The 18,410-nt window shown below is 45.1% G+C and overlaps 2 protein-coding genes across 7 annotated transcripts in view; one reads left to right on the top strand and one right to left on the bottom strand.

Moving 5' to 3' along the window:
• Nucleotides 1-2,443, top strand: part of Pde11 (Phosphodiesterase 11) — a 58,914-nt gene extending 56,471 nt beyond the window's left edge. For 3 of the 5 annotated variants that reach the window (XM_033379294.1, XM_033379293.1, XM_002132610.3), the window contains one exon: nt 38-1,189. In XM_033379294.1, the coding sequence (XP_033235185.1) occupies nt 38-1,189 (1,152 nt within the window). Of the gene's footprint in view, nt 1-37 lie in introns of all 5 variants that reach the window. The other 2 variants (XM_015180527.2, XM_015180528.2) reach the window with 2 other exon arrangements.
• Nucleotides 2,444-3,158: 715 nt separating this feature from the next.
• On the bottom strand, nt 3,159-7,273 carry LOC6902915 (uncharacterized). 2 transcript variants are annotated; one of them, XM_033379295.1, is made up of 4 exons: nt 7,147-7,273; nt 6,997-7,090; nt 5,165-6,928; nt 3,159-5,073 (listed from the first exon to the last, which is right to left on the bottom strand). In XM_033379295.1, exons 3-4 carry the CDS (start codon nt 6,881-6,883, stop codon nt 3,268-3,270), a joined length of 3,525 nt encoding a protein of 1,174 aa, XP_033235186.1. In that variant the 5' UTR covers nt 6,884-6,928; nt 6,997-7,090; nt 7,147-7,273; the 3' UTR covers nt 3,159-3,267. The 2 variants fall into 2 exon arrangements, with proteins under 2 accessions (XP_033235186.1, XP_002132645.3); XM_002132609.3 differs by having other exon boundaries at nt 6,997-7,268.
• Between the last annotated feature and the right edge of the window lie 11,137 nt (nt 7,274-18,410).

Raw genomic sequence — 18,410 nt, 5'->3', positions numbered from 1 at the left:
TTATTAAATGTATATTTTGGATGTTGCGTCCCTTTAGGCCTTTGCCACACTCTCGGACAAGCTGGAACCTCTTGTCGAGGGTGTGCGCGATAATCGCGGGCATTGGATCGATCTGGCCGATGGAAGCAAAACTAGTCAGGACGAGGAAGAGGAAGAGAAGATGGAGAAGGATCAAAAGGAGCAGAAGGAGCAGCAAATTGTGATATCGAATGGTGACTGCAAGGCCGCGACGATGAGTGATGATGATGTGGCACAAGCCGATGCTGAAGCAGACCAAAGCGTAAATGGCACACTCACAGCGGTAGCCAACAGCAGCAACACAACTAATAACCACATTGCCGTCGTTGCTTCTCATCCCACCAGCACCCAGCCCAGTGATGATGATGATGATGCTTGTAACGATGTGGTTGCTGCCGCACCAGAGGAGCAGGAGCAGGAGCAGGAGAGGAGCACTACAGAGAACGGTCATGCCGATGCTGATGCCGATACCGAAGTGGAGTCGAACAGCAGCTGCCTGTCCTCGGCAACCTCGTCGACAGCCTCCAGCCGTGCATCCACGCCGCCGCCCACTGGCGAAGATGACAGCACACCCGTTTCGCCCTCAAAGACGCTGCAGGCCCGACTCGTGGCAGCCAATCTGAATGCGTTGCAACGTCAGAGCACAGCCGCACAGAAGCCGCGCTGCAGGAGCTGCGACCAGTCGCAGCGCAGCGGCCTCCAGGTGCGCAAGACAAGCTCCCTGAAGGGGACCCAGGATCTGGAGTCCAGGAATGGCACGGCTGCTCTTTGCAAGAGCACGCCCATGATAAACAACCACAACCACAACAACCATCATCATCATCATAGTCACAGTCATAGCCACAGTCATGCTGGTCATTATCATCATCATCATCATCACTCGCATCAGAATCACCATCCCATAATCGGTGGGGGCATTGGCACAGCCAGCATCGGTGGCAGCGGCCTGATCAGCCTCAATGCCTCATCGGAAAGTGATAGGATACCAAAAATTGTGGGTAAAATTGGAAATCTCGATGGTCTGCCCTTTGGCAATGGGTGCACACCGAATGGTCATGGAATGCCGTACGGCAGCTATCAAAACCATCATCATCATCATCATCTACTGGCGCGTCGTCATTCGGAGACAAACAGCAATGGGGGAGCCACCGCCTTGGCAGCTGACAAATAAATGAAAAATACATCCCAATTAAATAATCTTCAATATGTACATACATACAAACATCCACCATCACTACACTACACTATACATATATGTACACTTCTCTCTCTCATCTTGTATATAACATTTTCTATTGAGCAAGCAACAGTATCGCAGTGCAGTAGAGGAAGATAATGAAAGAAAACGAAAACGATAAAGAACATACCATAAGCATAGCCTACACTCTAAAGAACTATATAGCAAAAAGCAAAAAGATTCCTATATCCATATGTGTGTGTATATTTTTTGATCTATGTGTGTGTTTGTGTATCTTCAATTTTAGTCCATACGATAGATAAATCATAAATGATAGAATGATAAAATGATAAAGCAAAGAAGTCAAATTCTCTAGATGTTTAAGCACAAAAAAACAAACAAAACAAAAATTGTACCAAAAAAGGCAGAGTAGTGGATTCTTAAATGAGAATTGCCCGTGTTGGCTCATGTACAGTACTTGTACTTTATAGAGCATAAAGCAGCATCCCTAAAGCATGGCAAAAAGGAAAAAGTATTGTAATATCCGCCTACCCCCCATACATATACATACATATGATATGATACTATGATGATATGATATGATAATGATTGTATAACTCTTATGTAAACGTAAACGTTAGTTGAATTATCTCTATGGGTACCAAAAGTCTAACTTTAGTAGCATTAACCAACCAACCAAGCAACCAACCGCCGCTTAGTCGATGAATGATAAATGATTTACGATAAACGCGCGACCCTTAGTTTTTAATATAACCTCTCCGGACACACACAAAGAACACAGAAGAATACCAGAAGATGAAAACACTAAGCGCTTTGATTTTCCCCCTCTCTGCGCTCTTTTCGAATTTAAATAATTGTAATGTTACGCGATAATAATATACATTATGTAATTGTATCTATGTGTTATGTCGATGGCATACTATGCAAAACCATCCTTTGAGCATCTAACCCTAACCCTAACTCTGACCAGCACGTCTAACGTTCTGTGTGTGTGCGTTACTTGGGCTAATTGCCATTACATATTTGTGCAGATGCAGATCTACGAGTATATAGAGTACATATGTATGTATAATCCTTTCTTTAGATTAAATTGTACTTTGTGAGTTTTGTTATTTATTGTCGGCATTATAGAGAATCCTCCTATCGAAAATACACAAAATATTTGCTGTAATGGAACCCTGTTCAACAAGGCAAAACTAAATAAAGCAACAAAATATATTAAACATTTAGTTATAACGAATGAGTTATAGTAGTAAAATAGTAGTCAATTTGTATCAGGCAGGACATCGGGTATTTTGACGTTTGGATTGACAGAAAGCATTCCGAATTCCCCTTCAATTTAAGTTGGCCTTGGCCCCAAGTGTTATCCAATCGGTCGTTTGACACTGGCAGCTGAACTATCGGTTCATGCGAACATTCAAAATTAACTCACAGCTCGGCAAACTAAAACAAAATATAAATTTTTTGTCATCTGAGCCATTTTATGTGGAGCGTCTTATTGTGAGCATCAGTCTTTCATGACAATTGAAAGCGGCACAGCAGCCACGATCGGATTCTCGCCTTACTCGCATAGTGGATCGATGTACGGCTCGAATGCAGTCTTCGCATTGCCGGCTACATGCAACCACATGGAATTCGAATAAGGTATAAGTCGAGGCATAAGACCTGGTATAAGCGGTTGAAGTGATCTGGGTTCCAGGCTCTCGATGAAGGTTTCCATGGCGTAGGAAATTATGGAATGTTGGAATTATTCGATGGATTTCCTTTTCGAGAGTCGCATATATAAAATCGAGATGCGCCATTAGACTGCAATGGATCTCAGGCTGAAGACATTCAAACAATCTTGTCTATCGCATAATTTGATGCTTGCAAATCATGCACAAATCCAAACCAAAAGACAAGACAAAATCCTATATGGAACCTCTTATCATATTGCTACTAATTGGGTCTTATGTTATACTCTTATTTAAAATGCCTCTCACAGACAGTCTGTTACAGATTACAGTTCTCACAATAAAAGAATTTTGAAATATACGAATAGGTACATGAATTCATGCGTGTTGATCCTTGTCATTGGTAAAAAGTTCGGACTTCGCTAAGGGTTCCGGCAGCTCCTTGTCATCGCTAAGCAGTCCTGACTTATCCTCGTTGCTAACCAGTCCGGACTGCTCCTCGTCGCTTAAGAGTTCGGATGGCTCCTTGTCGTCGCTTAAGAGCTCAGACTGGTTATTGTCGTCGCTAATGAGTTCCGACTGCTCCATAGCGTCCTCCCTTGCTAAGAGAACGGGCTCCTCATTATATAATTCGGACATCGCGGTGTCGTCGCTTAAGATTTCAGACATCTCGGTGTCGTCGCTTAAGAGTTCGGGTTCGGCCTTGTCGTCTCTAAGGAGTTGGCGCTGCTTCGAGTTGTCTTTCAGAAAATCGCACTGTTTCTTGCGGATCAAAAGTAGCAACTTCTTCCACTTGTGGGACCGTTTGTCCGTGATTTCCTGTTTGTCCATAATTGAAGTGATCAATCGGAGGACCTTGGACAAATGTGGCCGAATATGGTCATAGTAGTGCGCAAAGAGCACCATAAGACAACGAGTCACAGTGGTGTACTCAGTTTGGACAACGCCAAAGGGAATATGGCGGATGATCGCGTCGACAAACTGCTCGATGGGGCAATGCTGGTGATCAGTGATGACCATGAGGCAGACCAGTCCGCAGAAACGATCCTGCTCGGCCACCGGGAGGATCGTGTCCTGATGGAGACCCGTGATAACAGTCCCCGAGACGGCCTTTATGATATGTTTCACCTCATCCTTGGCATGGAGGATCATCCGTTTCAGGGAGAGCAGGCTTCGTTGTCGCACCTTCCGCTTCTCATCGAGCAGACCTTTGAGGATGCCATCGCATAGGATATTATAGTATGGCCTTCCCTTGTTGCCCAGCTGGGCGATGCAGCGGGAGAGGACGTAAACGACGATGGACTGATGACTGCTGATACTCGTATTTCCATCCTCGACCTGCGGCATGCAGCTGCGCTCGCAGTGTATGACTAGCCGCCGGAAGTGTTTGCTGAACTCCTTCTGTCCCACCCTGTTGCCAAGGTCGGGCAGCACGTTGCCCACCATTTCCGTCAACTGTCTCTCCTGGTAAACGATTTCACTGTAGCGTTCCATTGACAGCGCTCGCTGCGTCGTGTTCTCCTTGACAACCTGGCACCGCAGCCGACGTTGCAGGATCTTCTGCATAAGCAATAGGAGCTCGTTCGCATAGTTCTTCAGCACTCGGCAATGGGTCTTTGAATCCTCCAGCAGTAGTTGGACACAGGCCAGGACGGCGGTGACGTTTTCGGCGTCACTGGCGGTCTCCATGAACTCGATCAGATGTGGAAACACTTTGTGGCACAGCTTCATGGCCCTCCACATATCCCAACTGCTCCACTCAAGCTGTATAATCTTGGAGAGCGCTTCGCAGGCAGCTCGTTGCACGAGCTCCTTTCTCTGGCCGAAGCTCTTGAGAGCACGGCTCAGGGCCTTCGACCTATATGGAAATAGCAGGTCCGGCAAGTTGACGGCAAAACTTTTGATGCACCGGAAAGCTTCCTCGCGCTCATCGGTATCCTCGCTGGCCGCAAAAGCGCTGCCTTCGGCATTCAGACGATCAATGGTCTCGAACAGATTGCTGATGATCCCAGGAAAGGGCTCTTTGAACTTTTCGGGCACCACGGCAGCCAGCTCGGACATTAGCGGGTACGTAAATTCTATCATGTCGGGCTTGTTGTGCATCAGTTCCTGGGTTAAGTCTACTAGCCGGGGACACAGGGGGGTGAACTTTTCCTGACTCACCCGACCCAATGTGGCAATGACCTGGAGAGAAAAAACATTTCATTGAATCTACAAACTATTAAAAGGCCAAGGTCTATGTGATCGTTCAATTCAATCGTATTACATCCCTTACCTGCAAAAATTGCATCCTGACTACAATTTCTAGCTCATCCCGTCCATCACCCTTTACATCGCCTAATGCTCGAGCCACGTCCCAAACTGGAGCAAAGTACGGCTCGAATGCTGTACTCGATTTGCGGGCCAGAGACGTGATATTACGGAGCGCAAAGTGCTGCATGCACAAGGAATTCTGTTGCGGTTGAATGTAGGGAATAAGTCGAGACATGAGATCGGTTAAATGCGGTTGAAGTGCTTTAGGTCTCAGGCTCTCGATGAAGGTTTCCAGGGCGTAGAACATGTGGGAATTTTTGATAGATTCCCTTTTCGAGAGTAGCAGATTTTCCGACAATTTGTCCGTGTCGAGAAAGCTATAGAAGATCGAGAACACTGTAGCGGCCTGCAGTGTGATCTCAGGCTGGAGACATTCCACCATCTTGGCTAACGCATACTGTGATGCCCGGCGTACCACAGGATTTGAATCCAATTGCCCGCTCTGGACAATGGACATGCATCGATCCATACATTTTTGGCTTAGTTGATGGGCGAATCCCTCGGCCATCACCGCCAAAAAGTATTGTGTGCCACCGCGTTTCGCTTCGGACTGCTGCTCCTCATCATACACTATGGGCTCGATGAGGTTGAGTACACGTAATGCCATTTTGGATGTGGATGATTGCTGGAGTAGCTTTAACAGGACACAAATGCCAGCCGCGAGTACATCTGCATCTGCATCACTATCCTGACTGTCCAAATCTAGTATACGTTCAACAAACAGACTATGCAGTGCATTGAGAATCTTGTTCATCCAGTGCATACGGACTATGTCGCGTCGCCAGCTGTGAATTAGGCAGCCCAAGAATTCAATTGACTGCACGCGGAGGGCTCTGTTCAATGAGATATCCTCGATTATAGGTATCAGATCCTCCAGCACGACCGACAGCTGCATCCGAACCACTTCGGGTGTGAACTCCACCAGATTGTGGAGAAGATTGAATACGCAATTGCCGCGATCTGGTTGATCCTGACAGGTAGCCAGTCTTAGTTTTTTCATAATGAGGGGCACAGAGGCCGACACGGCGGTTCCATTGGTCAAATGTTTGTGACCTGTGGGTAGGGATCGGATCCACACCTTGCACAGACAATCAGATATCGGGGTCCCCAGAAGGCCCCTTTCGTCGGCCAAGCGCAGACCACTCACGAGAATCCGCTGAGTTCGGTCCATTTGATGAACGAACACACCTGGAGCTACATCGGCCATAAGGCCCAGCACGTTAGCACCCAATTTCCGGTACGCTGGCTCGCTAGAGAGACATATGGCCTCTACGTACTGGAACACGGCGTCGGTCCATCTACAGTTGCCGCCGCTGATGTTGGTTTGTTCGTGATCCATCAGAACGCTGACAATATGCACAATAATCTGCTGAAGAACAACTTCTACATGGGCGTTCAGTGACTGCAGCGCGTTGAAAATAACTTTTTGTACATTGCCCTGCATGTCCGATGACAGCCCTGTCCACCGATCGAATGGTGACAGCCGCTTCGATAATATTTGCGCAGCGCATAGACGCAGCTCTGACGGATGCCTTGAGTCAAGGAGCTCACATAGAGTCATAGTGCTTTCATCATCGTGGAATTCTCTCTCCAGCTCCTCGAAGGCCTTGCGTTGTATCTCAATATGCGACGAGAGCGTGTTCGCCAGCAACACAATAATCATGTTCCTCTTGCATGACATATTATTTTTCACGTATCAGTTGTTAATCTATTGTCCGAATGGTTTCTATTCGATCATAATTACAACAAATTGTAGTACTTGCTGACATAATTGTTTCCATTTCGATTACTTACTTTTTGATAAGTCCAATTCACTCTTGATCTTTAAGGATCAGTAGTGTTGTTGCTGGTTGTTGCACTTCTTCTACGATTCAAAAGTGAGGCACATCTGTTGGTTTTTGTAAGCTATGTACACCATATATATGTATATACATACATATATACCTTCTCCTAGTTTTGTATGATTTTTCAAGGGATCATGCAAGCACTTAATATTTGGGTTTTTTATTTATAACTTTAAATTTTGTTTTTAGTTTGTTGCATGGCATGTTGTGCCTTAATACTAAATGTTTGCTGCCATTGTCAAATACTTTACGCCATGGCCTACTTAAATCGCAAAGCCATTTGAAATGTTTTCTGTCAACATACCGGATATCATGATACCATTTTACAATAAAACCAGTAGCAACTTCGGGAGATACTCTCTACTTAAGCAAATGTATTCTATGCAGCTTTCCACACTGCACATAACGTACAAAACACTCTACTCCTAAAGAAATATAATTGATTGATTAGATTTTATCATTCGACGACAGTTTGGATCCTCACGAGCCTGAGAAAGAATGTCCTTCGTGTCGTTCCATACCTATTTAATCGAGAAATAGCTCCCACAAGAGCCAACAGGCTTTGAAAATACTTAAAACACTGGTTTTTCTGTAGAATATATCTCGGCTACCCAGCGGCCGGTCAGGGCGTGGCATGTCTTTTTGTGACTGGGAGAGTTCTGCCAATCGACTGCCATCGGAAATGAGGACATCCATTTTTTCACGATTTTCGCAAAAAATCATGATGGTTACATCATTAAATTTGCCAAAAATCGGCATCATTTTCGAAGTCGAGATTTTGATGCCGTTCGACAGTATGGATCCCCGCGATCCTGGCAGACTTGGTCCTGCACCGATCTGGCCCTATTCATGTGAGATATAGCTTTCGGAAGATATGGATTTGCACATTGCTCCAATACTGGTTTTTTCTTAAGGCTATATCTCGGCTACCCAGCGGCCGATCGGGGCGTTGCATGTCTTTTTGTGACCGGGAGAGTCCTGCCAATCGACTGCCATCGGAAAAAGGGACATCCATTTTTTCACGATTTTCGCAAAAAATCATGATGGTTACATCATTAAATTTGCCAAAAATCGGCCTCATTTTCGAAGTCGAGATTTTGATGCCGTTCGACAGTATGGATCTCCGCGATCCTGGCAGACTTGGTCCTGCACCGATCGGGCCCTATTCATGTGAGATATAGCTTTCGGAAGATATGGATTTGCACATAATTATAATACTGGTTTTTTCTTTAGGCTATATCTCGGCTACCCAGCGGCCGATCGGGGCGTGGCATGTCTTTTTGTGACCGGGAGAGTCCTGCCAATCGACTGCCATCGGAAAAAGGGACATCCATTTTTTCACGATTTTCGCAAAAAATCATGATGGTTACATCATTAAATTTGCCAAAAATCGGCCTCATTTTCGAAGTCGAGATTTTGATGCCGTTCGACAGTATGGATCTCCGCGATCCTGGCAGACTTGGTCCTGCACCGATCGGGCCCTATTCATGTGAGATATAGCTTTCGGAAGATATGGATTTGCACATAATTATAATAGTGGTTTTTTCTTTAGGCTATATCTCGGCTACCCAGCGGCCGATCGGGGCGTGGCATGTCTTTTTGTGACCGGGAGAGTCCTGCCAATCGACTGCCATCGGAAAAAGGGACATCCATTTTTTCACGATTTTCGCAAAAAATCATGATGGTTACATCATTAAATTTGCCAAAAATCGGCCTCATTTTCGAAGTCGAGATTTTGATGCCGTTCGACAGTATGGATCCCCGCGATCCTGGCAGACTTGGTCCTGCACCGATCTGGCCCTATTCATGTGAGATATAGCTTTCGGAAGATATGGATTTGCACATTGCTACAATACTGGTTTTTTCTTAAGGCTATATCTCGGCTACCCAGCGGCCGATCGGGGCGTTGCATGTCTTTTTGTGACCGGGAGAGTCCTGCCAATCGACTGCCATCGGAAAAAGGGACATCCATTTTTTCACGATTTTCGCAAAAAATCATGATGGTTACATCATTAAATTTGCCAAAAATCGGCATCATTTTCGAAGTCGAGATTTTGATGCCGTTCGACAGTATTGATCCCCGCGATCCTGGCAGACTTGGTCCTGCACCGATCTGGCCCTATTCATGTGAGATATAGCTTTCGGAAGATATGGATTTGCACATTATTACAATACTGGTTTTTTCTTTAGGCTATATCTCGGCTACCCAGCGGCCGATCGGGGCGTGGCATGTCTTTTTGTGACCGGGAGAGTCCTGCCAATCGACTGCCATCGGAAAAAGGGACATCCATTTTTTCACGATTTTCGCAAAAAATCATGATGGTTACATCATTAAATTTGCCAAAAATCGGCCTCATTTTCGAAGTCGAGATTTTGATGCCGTTCGACAGTATGGATCCCCGCGATCCTGGCAGACTTGGTCCTGCACCGATCTGGCCCTATTCATGTGAGATATAGCTTTCGGAAGATATGGATTTGCACATTATTACAATACTGGTTTTTTCTTAAGGCTATATCTCGGCTACCCAGCGGCCGATCGGGGCGTTGCATGTCTTTTTGTGACCGGGAGAGTCCTGCCAATCGACTGCCATCGGAAAAAGGGACATCCATTTTTTCACGATTTTCGCAAAAAATCATGATGGTTACATCATTAAATTTGCCAAAAATCGGCCTCATTTTCGAAGTCGAGATTTTGATGCCGTTCGACAGTATGGATCCTCGCGATCCTGGGAGACATGGTCCTGCACCGATCGGGCCCTTTTTTTCTGAGATATAGCTTTCGGAAGATATGGATTTGCACATCATTATAATACTGGTTTTTTCTTTAGGCTATATCTCGGCTACCCAGCGGCCGATCGGGGCGTGGCATGTCTTTTTGTGACCGGGAGAGTCCTGCCAATCGACTGCCATCGGAAAAAGGGACATCCATTTTTTCACGATTTTCGCAAAAAATCATGATGGTTACATCATTAAATTTGCCAAAAATCGGCCTCATTTTCGAAGTCGAGATTTTGATGCCGTTCGACAGTATGGATCCTCGCGATCCTGGGAGACATGGTCCTGCACCGATCGGGCCCTATTCATGTGAGATATAGCTTTCGGAAGATATGGATTTGCATATCATTACAATACTGGTTTTTTCTTTAGGCTATATCTCTGGTTTCCAGCAGACCATCGGGGTGCGGCAAGTCTTTTTGTGACCGGGAAGTTTAGATTTGCAATTTCAGCGTAAGGAATAAACTAGAATTAGAATTATTTGCTCAGCCAAAAGACTAGGGCGCTGTATCGCGGCCAAGCTGGGCCGGATCGGAGAAAGACCTCCTCTCCCAGTTAAGCATCAAGTGGACGGAGAAATAAAGCTTATCCTCGCCCGGACGGACAAGCAGCTGCTCGAGATGAAAATGTCGTAGTTTTTGAATCTGAAGCACAAATATTTCACCGACTACAAATGGAAGGGTAAGTGAATCCAAATTCTTCCTAGTACTATCTTGTCTTGCCTTACACGCTGTATACTTTTCAGTTCCCAGGCCCCCAGATCCCCAGATCCTCCCAGATCATACAATAGCTGGTCAGAGGACATTTTAAGCGTGAAGGAACCCCCCAGAATCCATGCCATCCAGGAAGCTCGTACGTTCGCCGCTCGCCGGGCAGTTGGTACTTTCCACCGCTGAATCAGGACTCATACAGGATGAATAGAATATAGAATATATGTATATAGAATAGAATATAGAGTAACAATCCTACCTGTAATTCAGCTTGTGTCAAAATGTCCTTTTGATTATAATAAACAAAATTAACAAAAATTTTTGCTTCGTTTCTCTATCTGGGAAATCTCGGAAAAAATATCCTTGATCATGGGTAAGGACTTCATTAAGGATATTTTCAGATCACGAATAGGACCACAAAAAAACGAGAAACGTTAATATTTATAGCTGGGGAAAATATCCTTGATCCTTGAGAAGGACTCCATCAAATCAAGGATTTTCTTACGGTCACAGGAAGCCATAGCACGCCCAGATCGGGCTATAAATACCCTAGAAAGCTAAATATGTATATCTGGGCATGTTGTAGTCCTTGTGCAAGGATCAAGCATATTGTTTTCCGATCACAGGAAGCAATGGCATGCCCAGATTGACCCTGAAATAGCTGAGAAAACAAGCTACAAGCTAAAACAAGAAAACGAGAATTTCAGGTCTGGGATACCAGGCGAACAGAAATCAGCAGAAAGTCGCTGGGTTTTTTTGAAATTTTTAAATTTTCCAACCGTTTTTTGCGCCCCAAAAGTATGCATCAAGTTTCACACATACAGTGTTAAACTAAATCAGAATTAAGCAATGCTGTTGCATACTTTTGGGGTGCGAAAAACGGTTGATAATTTAAAAATTTAAAAAAACCCAGCGACCTTCTGCTGATTTCTGTTCGCCTGGTATCCCAGACCTGAAATTCTCGTTTTCTGTTTTTTGTGCGGCCGCTATTCTTAGGGTTGTTGTTGTACAACAACAACTATTTTTTTTTATTAAACAATAATAGTCCGTAACTCCGCTATTTGTGGGCCTATCCTGGCGTGCCACATCTTCCTGTGACCGAAAAATATCCTTGATTTGATGGATGTCCTTATCAAGGATCTACGAAAATTTCCCCAGCTATAAATATTTCGGTTTCTCGGTTATTCGTGGGCCGAACCTGGCGTGCCACGGATTCCTGGATCACGGATCAAGGATCAGGGATCAAGGATAGTTCCTCCAGCCCTATATTGCTTGTTTTCTCAGCTATTTCAGGGTCAATCTGGGCATGCCATTGCTTCCTGTGATCGGAAAACAATATGCTTGATCCTTGCACAAGGACTACAACATGCCCAGATATACATATTTAGCTTTCTAGGGTATTTATAGCCCGATCTGGGCGTGCTATGGCTTCCTGTGACCGTAAGAAAATCCTTGATTTGATGGAGTCCTTCTCAAGGATCAAGGATATTTTCCCCAGCTATAAATATTACCGTTTCTCGTTTTTTTGTGGTCCTATTCGTGATCTGAAAATATCCTTAATGAAGTCCTTACCCATGATCAAGGATATTTTTTCCGAGATTTCCCAGATAGAGAAACGAAGCAAAAATTTTTGTTAATTTTGTTTATTATAATCAAAAGGACATTTTGACACAAGCTGAATTACAGGTAGGATTGTTACTCTATATTCTATTCTATATACATATATTCTATATTCTATTCATCCTGTATGAGTCCTGATTCAGCGGTGGAAAGTACCAACTGCCCGGCGAGCGGCGAACGTACGAGCTTCCTGGATGGCATGGATTCTGGGGGGTTCCTTCACGCTTAAAATGTCCTCTGACCAGCGATTGTATGATCTGGGAGGATCTGGGGATCTGGGGGCCTGGGAACTGAAAAGTATACAGCGTGTAAGGCAAGACAAGATAGTACTAGGAAGAATTTGGATTCACTTACCCTTCCATTTGTAGTCGGTGAAATATTTGTGCTTCAGATTCAAAAACTACGACATTTTCATCTCGAGCAGCTGCTTGTCCGTCCGGGCGAGGATAAGCTTTATTTCTCCGTCCACTTGATGCTTAACTGGGAGAGGAGGTCTTTCTCCGATCCGGCCCAGCTTGGCCGCGATACAGCGCCCTAGTCTTTTGGCTGAGCAAATAATTCTAATTCTAGTTTATTCCTTACGCTGAAATTGCAAATCTAAACTTCCCGGTCACAAAAAGACTTGCCGCACCCCGATGGTCTGCTGGAAACCAGAGATATAGCCTAAAGAAAAAACCAGTATTGTAATGATATGCAAATCCATATCTTCCGAAAGCTATATCTCACATGAATAGGGCCCGATCGGTGCAGGACCATGTCTCCCAGGATCGCGAGGATCCATACTGTCGAACGGCATCAAAATCTCGACTTCGAAAATGAGGCCGATTTTTGGCAAATTTAATGATGTAACCATCATGATTTTTTGCGAAAATCGTGAAAAAATGGATGTCCCTTTTTCCGATGGCAGTCGATTGGCAGGACTCTCCCGGTCACAAAAAGACATGCCACGCCCCGATCGGCCGCTGGGTAGCCGAGATATAGCCTAAAGAAAAAACCAGTATTGTAATAATGTGCAAATCCATATCTTCCGAAAGCTATATCTCAGACAAAAAGGGCCCGATCGGTGCAGGACCATGTCTCCCAGGATCGCGAGGATCCATACTGTCGAACGGCATCAAAATCTCGACTTCGAAAATGAGGCCGATTTTTGGCAAATTTAATGATGTAACCATCATGATTTTTTGCGAAAATCGTGAAAAAATGGATGTCCCTTTTTCCGATGGCAGTCGATTGGCAGGACTCTCCCGGTCACAAAAAGACATGCAACGCCCCGATCGGCCGCTGGGTAGCCGAGATATAGCCTTAAGAAAAAACCAGTATTGTAATAATGTGCAAATCCATATCTTCCGAAAGCTATATCTCACATGAATAGGGCCAGATCGGTGCAGGACCAAGTCTGCCAGGATCGCGGGGATCCATACTGTCGAACGGCATCAAATTCTCGACTTCGAAAATGATGCCGATTTTTGGCAAATTTAATGATGTAACCATCATGATTTTTTGCGAAAATCGTGAAAAAATGGATGTCCCTTTTTCCGATGGCAGTCGATTGGCAGGACTCTCCCGGTCACAAAAAGACTTGCCACGCCCCGATCGGCCGCTGGGTAGCCGAGATATAGCCTAAAGAAAAAACCAGTATTATAATGATGTGCAAATCCATATCTTCCGAAAGCTATATCTCAGAAAAAAAGGGCCCGATCGGTGCAGGACCATGTCTCCCAGGATCGCGAGGATCCATACTGTCGAACGGCATCAAAATCTCGACTTCAAAAATGAGGCCGATTTTTGGCAAATTTAATGATGGTTACATCATGATTTTTTGCGAAAATCGTGAAAAAATGGATGTCCCTTTTTCCGATGGCAGTCGATTGGCAGGACTCTCCCGGTCACAAAAAGACATGCCACGCCCCGATCGGCCGCTGGGTAGCCGAGATATAGCCTAAAGAAAAAACCAGTATTGTAATAATGTGCAAATCCATATCTTCCGAAAGCTATAGCTCACATGAATAGGGCCAGATCGGTGCAGGACCAAGTCTGCCAGGATCGCGGGGATCCATACTGTCGAACGGCATCAAAATCTCGACTTCAAAAATGAGGCCGATTTTTGGCAAATTTAATGATGTACCATCATGATTTTTTGCGAAAATCGTGAAAAAATGGATGTCCTCATTTCCGATGGCAGTCGATTGGCAGGACTCTCCCGGTCACAAAAAGACTTGCCACGCCCCGTTCGGCCGCTGGGTAGCCGAGATATAGCCTAAAGAAAAAACCAGTATTATAATGATGTGCAAATCCATATCTTCCGAAAGCTATATCTCACATGAATAGGGCCAGATCGGTGCAGGACCAAGTCTGCCAGGATCGCGGGGATCCATACTGTCGAACGGCATCAAAATCTCGACTTCAAAAATGAGGCCGATTTTTGGCAAATTTAATGATGTACCATCATGATTTTTTGCGAAAATCGTGAAAAAATGGATGTCCTCATTTCCGATGGCAGTCGATTGGCAGGACTCTCCCGGTCACAAAAAGACTTGCCACGCCCCGTTCGGCCGCTGGGTAGCCGAGATATAGCCTAAAGAAAAAACCAGTATTGTAGCAATGTGCAAATCCATATCTTCCGAAAGCTATAGCTCACATGAATAGGGCCAGATCGGTGCAGGACCAAGTCTGCCAGGATCGCGGGGATCCATACTGTCGAACGGCATCAAAATCTCGACTTCGAAAATGAGGCCGATTTTTGGCAAATTTAATGATGTAACCATCATGATTTTTTGCGAAAATCGTGAAAAAATGGATATCCCTTTTTCCGATGGCAGTCGATTGGCAGGACTCTCCCGGTCACAAAAAGACATGCCACGCCCCGATCGGCCGCTGGGTAGCCGAGATATAGCCTAAAGATAAAACCAGTATTATAATGATGTGCAAATCCATATCTTCCGAAAGCTATATCTCAGACAAAAAGGGCCCGATCGGTGCAGGACCAAGTCTGCCAGGATCGCGAGGATCCATACTGTCGAACGGCATCAAAATCTCGACTTCGAAAATGAGGCCGATTTTTGGCAAATTTAATGATGGTTACATCATGATTTTTTGCGAAAATCGTGAAAAAATGGATGTCCCTTTTTCCGATGGCAGTCGATTGGCAGGACTCTCCCGGTCACAAAAAGACATGCCACGCCCCGATCGGCCGCTGGGTAGCCGAGATATAGCCTAAAGATAAAACCAGTATTATAATGATGTGCAAATCCATATCTTCCGAAAGCTATATCTCAGACAAAAAGGGCCCGATGGGTGCAGGACCATGTCTCCCAGGATCGCGAGGATCCATACTGTCGAACGGCATCAAAATCTCGACTTCGAAAATGAGGCCGATTTTTGGCAAATTTAATGATGGTTACATCATGATTTTTTGCGAAAATCGTGAAAAAATGGATGTCCCTTTTTCCGATGGCAGTCGATTGGCAGGACTCTCCCGGTCACAAAAAGACATGCCACGCCCCGATCGGCCGCTGGGTAGCCGAGATATAGCCTAAAGATAAAACCAGTATTATAATGATGTGCAAATCCATATCTTCCGAAAGCTATATCTCAGACAAAAAGGGCCCGATCGGTGCAGGACCATGTCTCCCAGGATCGCGAGGATCCATACTGTCGAACGGCATCAAAATCTCGACTTCGAAAATGAGGCCGATTTTTGGCAAATTTAATGATGGTTACATCATGATTTTTTGCGAAAATCGTGAAAAAATGGATGTCCCTTTTTCCGATGGCAGTCGATTGGCAGGACTCTCCCGGTCACAAAAAGACATGCCACGCCCCGATCGGCCGCTGGGTAGCCGAGATATAGCCTAAAGATAAAACCAGTATTATAATGATGTGCAAATCCATATCTTCCGAAAGCTATATCTCAGACAAAAAGGGCCCGATCGGTGCAGGACCATGTCTCCCAGGATCGCGAGGATCCATACTGTCGAACGGCATCAAAATCTCGACTTCGAAAATGAGGCCGATTTTTGGCAAATTTAATGATGGTTACATCATGATTTTTTGCGAAAATCGTGAAAAAATGGATGTCCCTTTTTCCGATGGCAGTCGATTGGCAGGACTCTCCCGGTCACAAAAAGACATGCCACGCCCCGATCGGCCGCTGGGTAGCCGAGATATAGCCTAAAGAAAAAACCAGTATTGTAATAATGTGCAAATCCATATCTTCCGAAAGCTATATCTCAGACAAAAAGGGCCCGATCGGTGCAGGACCATGTCTCCCAGGATCGCGAGGATCCATACTGTCGAACGGCATCAAAATCTCGACTTCGAAAATGAGGCCGATTTTTGGCAAATTTAATGATGTAACCATCATGATTTTTTGCGAAAATCGTGAAAAAATGGATGTCCCTTTTTCCGATGGCAGTCGATTGGCAGGACTCTCCCGGTCACAAAAAGACATGCCACGCCCCGATCGGCCGCTGGGTAGCCGAGATATAGCCTAAAGAAAAAACCAGTATTGTAATAATGTGCAAATCCATATCTTCCGAAAGCTATAGCTCACATGAATAGGGCCAGATCGGTGCAGGACCAAGTCTGCCAGGATCGCGGGGATCCATACTGTCGAACGGCATCAAAATCTCGACTTCAAAAATGAGGCCGATTTTTGGCAAATTTAATGATGTACCATCATGATTTTTTGCGAAAATCGTGAAAAAATGGATGTCCTCATTTCCGATGGCAGTCGATTGGCAGGACTCTCCCGGTCACAAAAAGACTTGCCACGCCCCGATCGGCCGCTGGGTAGCCGAGATATAGCCTAAAGAAAAAACCAGTATTATAATTATGTGCAAATCCATATCTTCCGAAAGCTATATCTCACATGAATAGGGCCCGATCGGGGCAGGACCAAGTCTGCCAGGATCGCGAGGATCCATACTGTCGAACGGCATCAAAATCTCGACTTCGAAAATGAGGCCGATTTTTGGCAAATTTAATGATGATGATTTTTTGCGAAAATCGTGAAAAAATGGATGTCCCTTTTTCCGATGGCAGTCGATTGGCAGGACTCTCCCGGTCACAAAAAGACATGCCACGCCCCGATCGGCCGCTGGGTAGCCGAGATATAGCCTAAAGAAAAAACCAGTATTATAATTATGTGCAAATCCATATCTTCCGAAAGCTATATCTCACATGAATAGGGCCCGATCGGGGCAGGACCAAGTTTCTCAGGCTCGCGAGGATCCATACTGTCGAACTGCATCAAAATCTCGACTTCGAAAATGAGGCCGATTTTTGGCAAATTTAATGATGGTTACATCATGATTTTTTGCGAAAATCGTGAAAAAATGGATGTCCCTTTTTCCGATGGCAGTCGATTGGCAGGACTCTCCCGGTCACAAAAAGACATGCCACGCCCCGATCGGCCGCTGGGTAGCCGAGATATAGCCTAAAGATAAAACCAGTATTATAATGATGTGCAAATCCATATCTTCCGAAAGCTATATCTCAGACAAAAAGGGCCCGATCGGTGCAGGACCAAGTCTGCCAGGATCGCGAGGATCCATACTGTCGAACGGCATCAAAATCTCGACTTCGAAAATGAGGCCGATTTTTGGCAAATTTAATGATGGTTACATCATGATTTTTTGCGAAAATCGTGAAAAAATGGATGTCCCTTTTTCCGATGGCAGTCGATTGGCAGGACTCTCCCGGTCACAAAAAGACATGCCACGCCCCGATCGGCCGCTGGGTAGCCGAGATATAGCCTAAAGATAAAACCAGTATTATAATGATGTGCAAATCCATATCTTCCGAAAGCTATATCTCAGACAAAAAGGGCCCGATCGGTGCAGGACCATGTCTCCCAGGATCGCGAGGATCCATACTGTCGAACGGCATCAAAATCTCGACTTCGAAAATGAGGCCGATTTTTGGCAAATTTAATGATGTAACCATCATGATTTTTTGCGAAAATCGTGAAAAAATGGATGTCCCTTTTTCCGATGGCAGTCGATTGGCAGGACTCTCCCGGTCACAAAAAGACATGCCACGCCCCGATCGGCCGCTGGGTAGCCGAGATATAGCCTAAAGAAAAAACCAGTATTATAATTATGTGCAAATCCATATCTTCCGAAAGCTATATCTCACATGAATAGGGCCAGATCGGTGCAGGACCAAGTCTCCCAGGATCGCGAGGATCCATACTGTCGAACGGCATCAAAATCTCGACTTCGAAAATGAGGCCGATTTTTGGCAAATTTAATGATGG

Source organism: Drosophila pseudoobscura, chromosome 4, assembly GCF_009870125.1.
Source record: "Drosophila pseudoobscura strain MV-25-SWS-2005 chromosome 4, UCI_Dpse_MV25, whole genome shotgun sequence".
Taxonomy (NCBI): domain Eukaryota; kingdom Metazoa; phylum Arthropoda; class Insecta; order Diptera; family Drosophilidae; genus Drosophila; species Drosophila pseudoobscura.
This window is presented reverse-complemented; position numbering and strand designations above follow the sequence as displayed.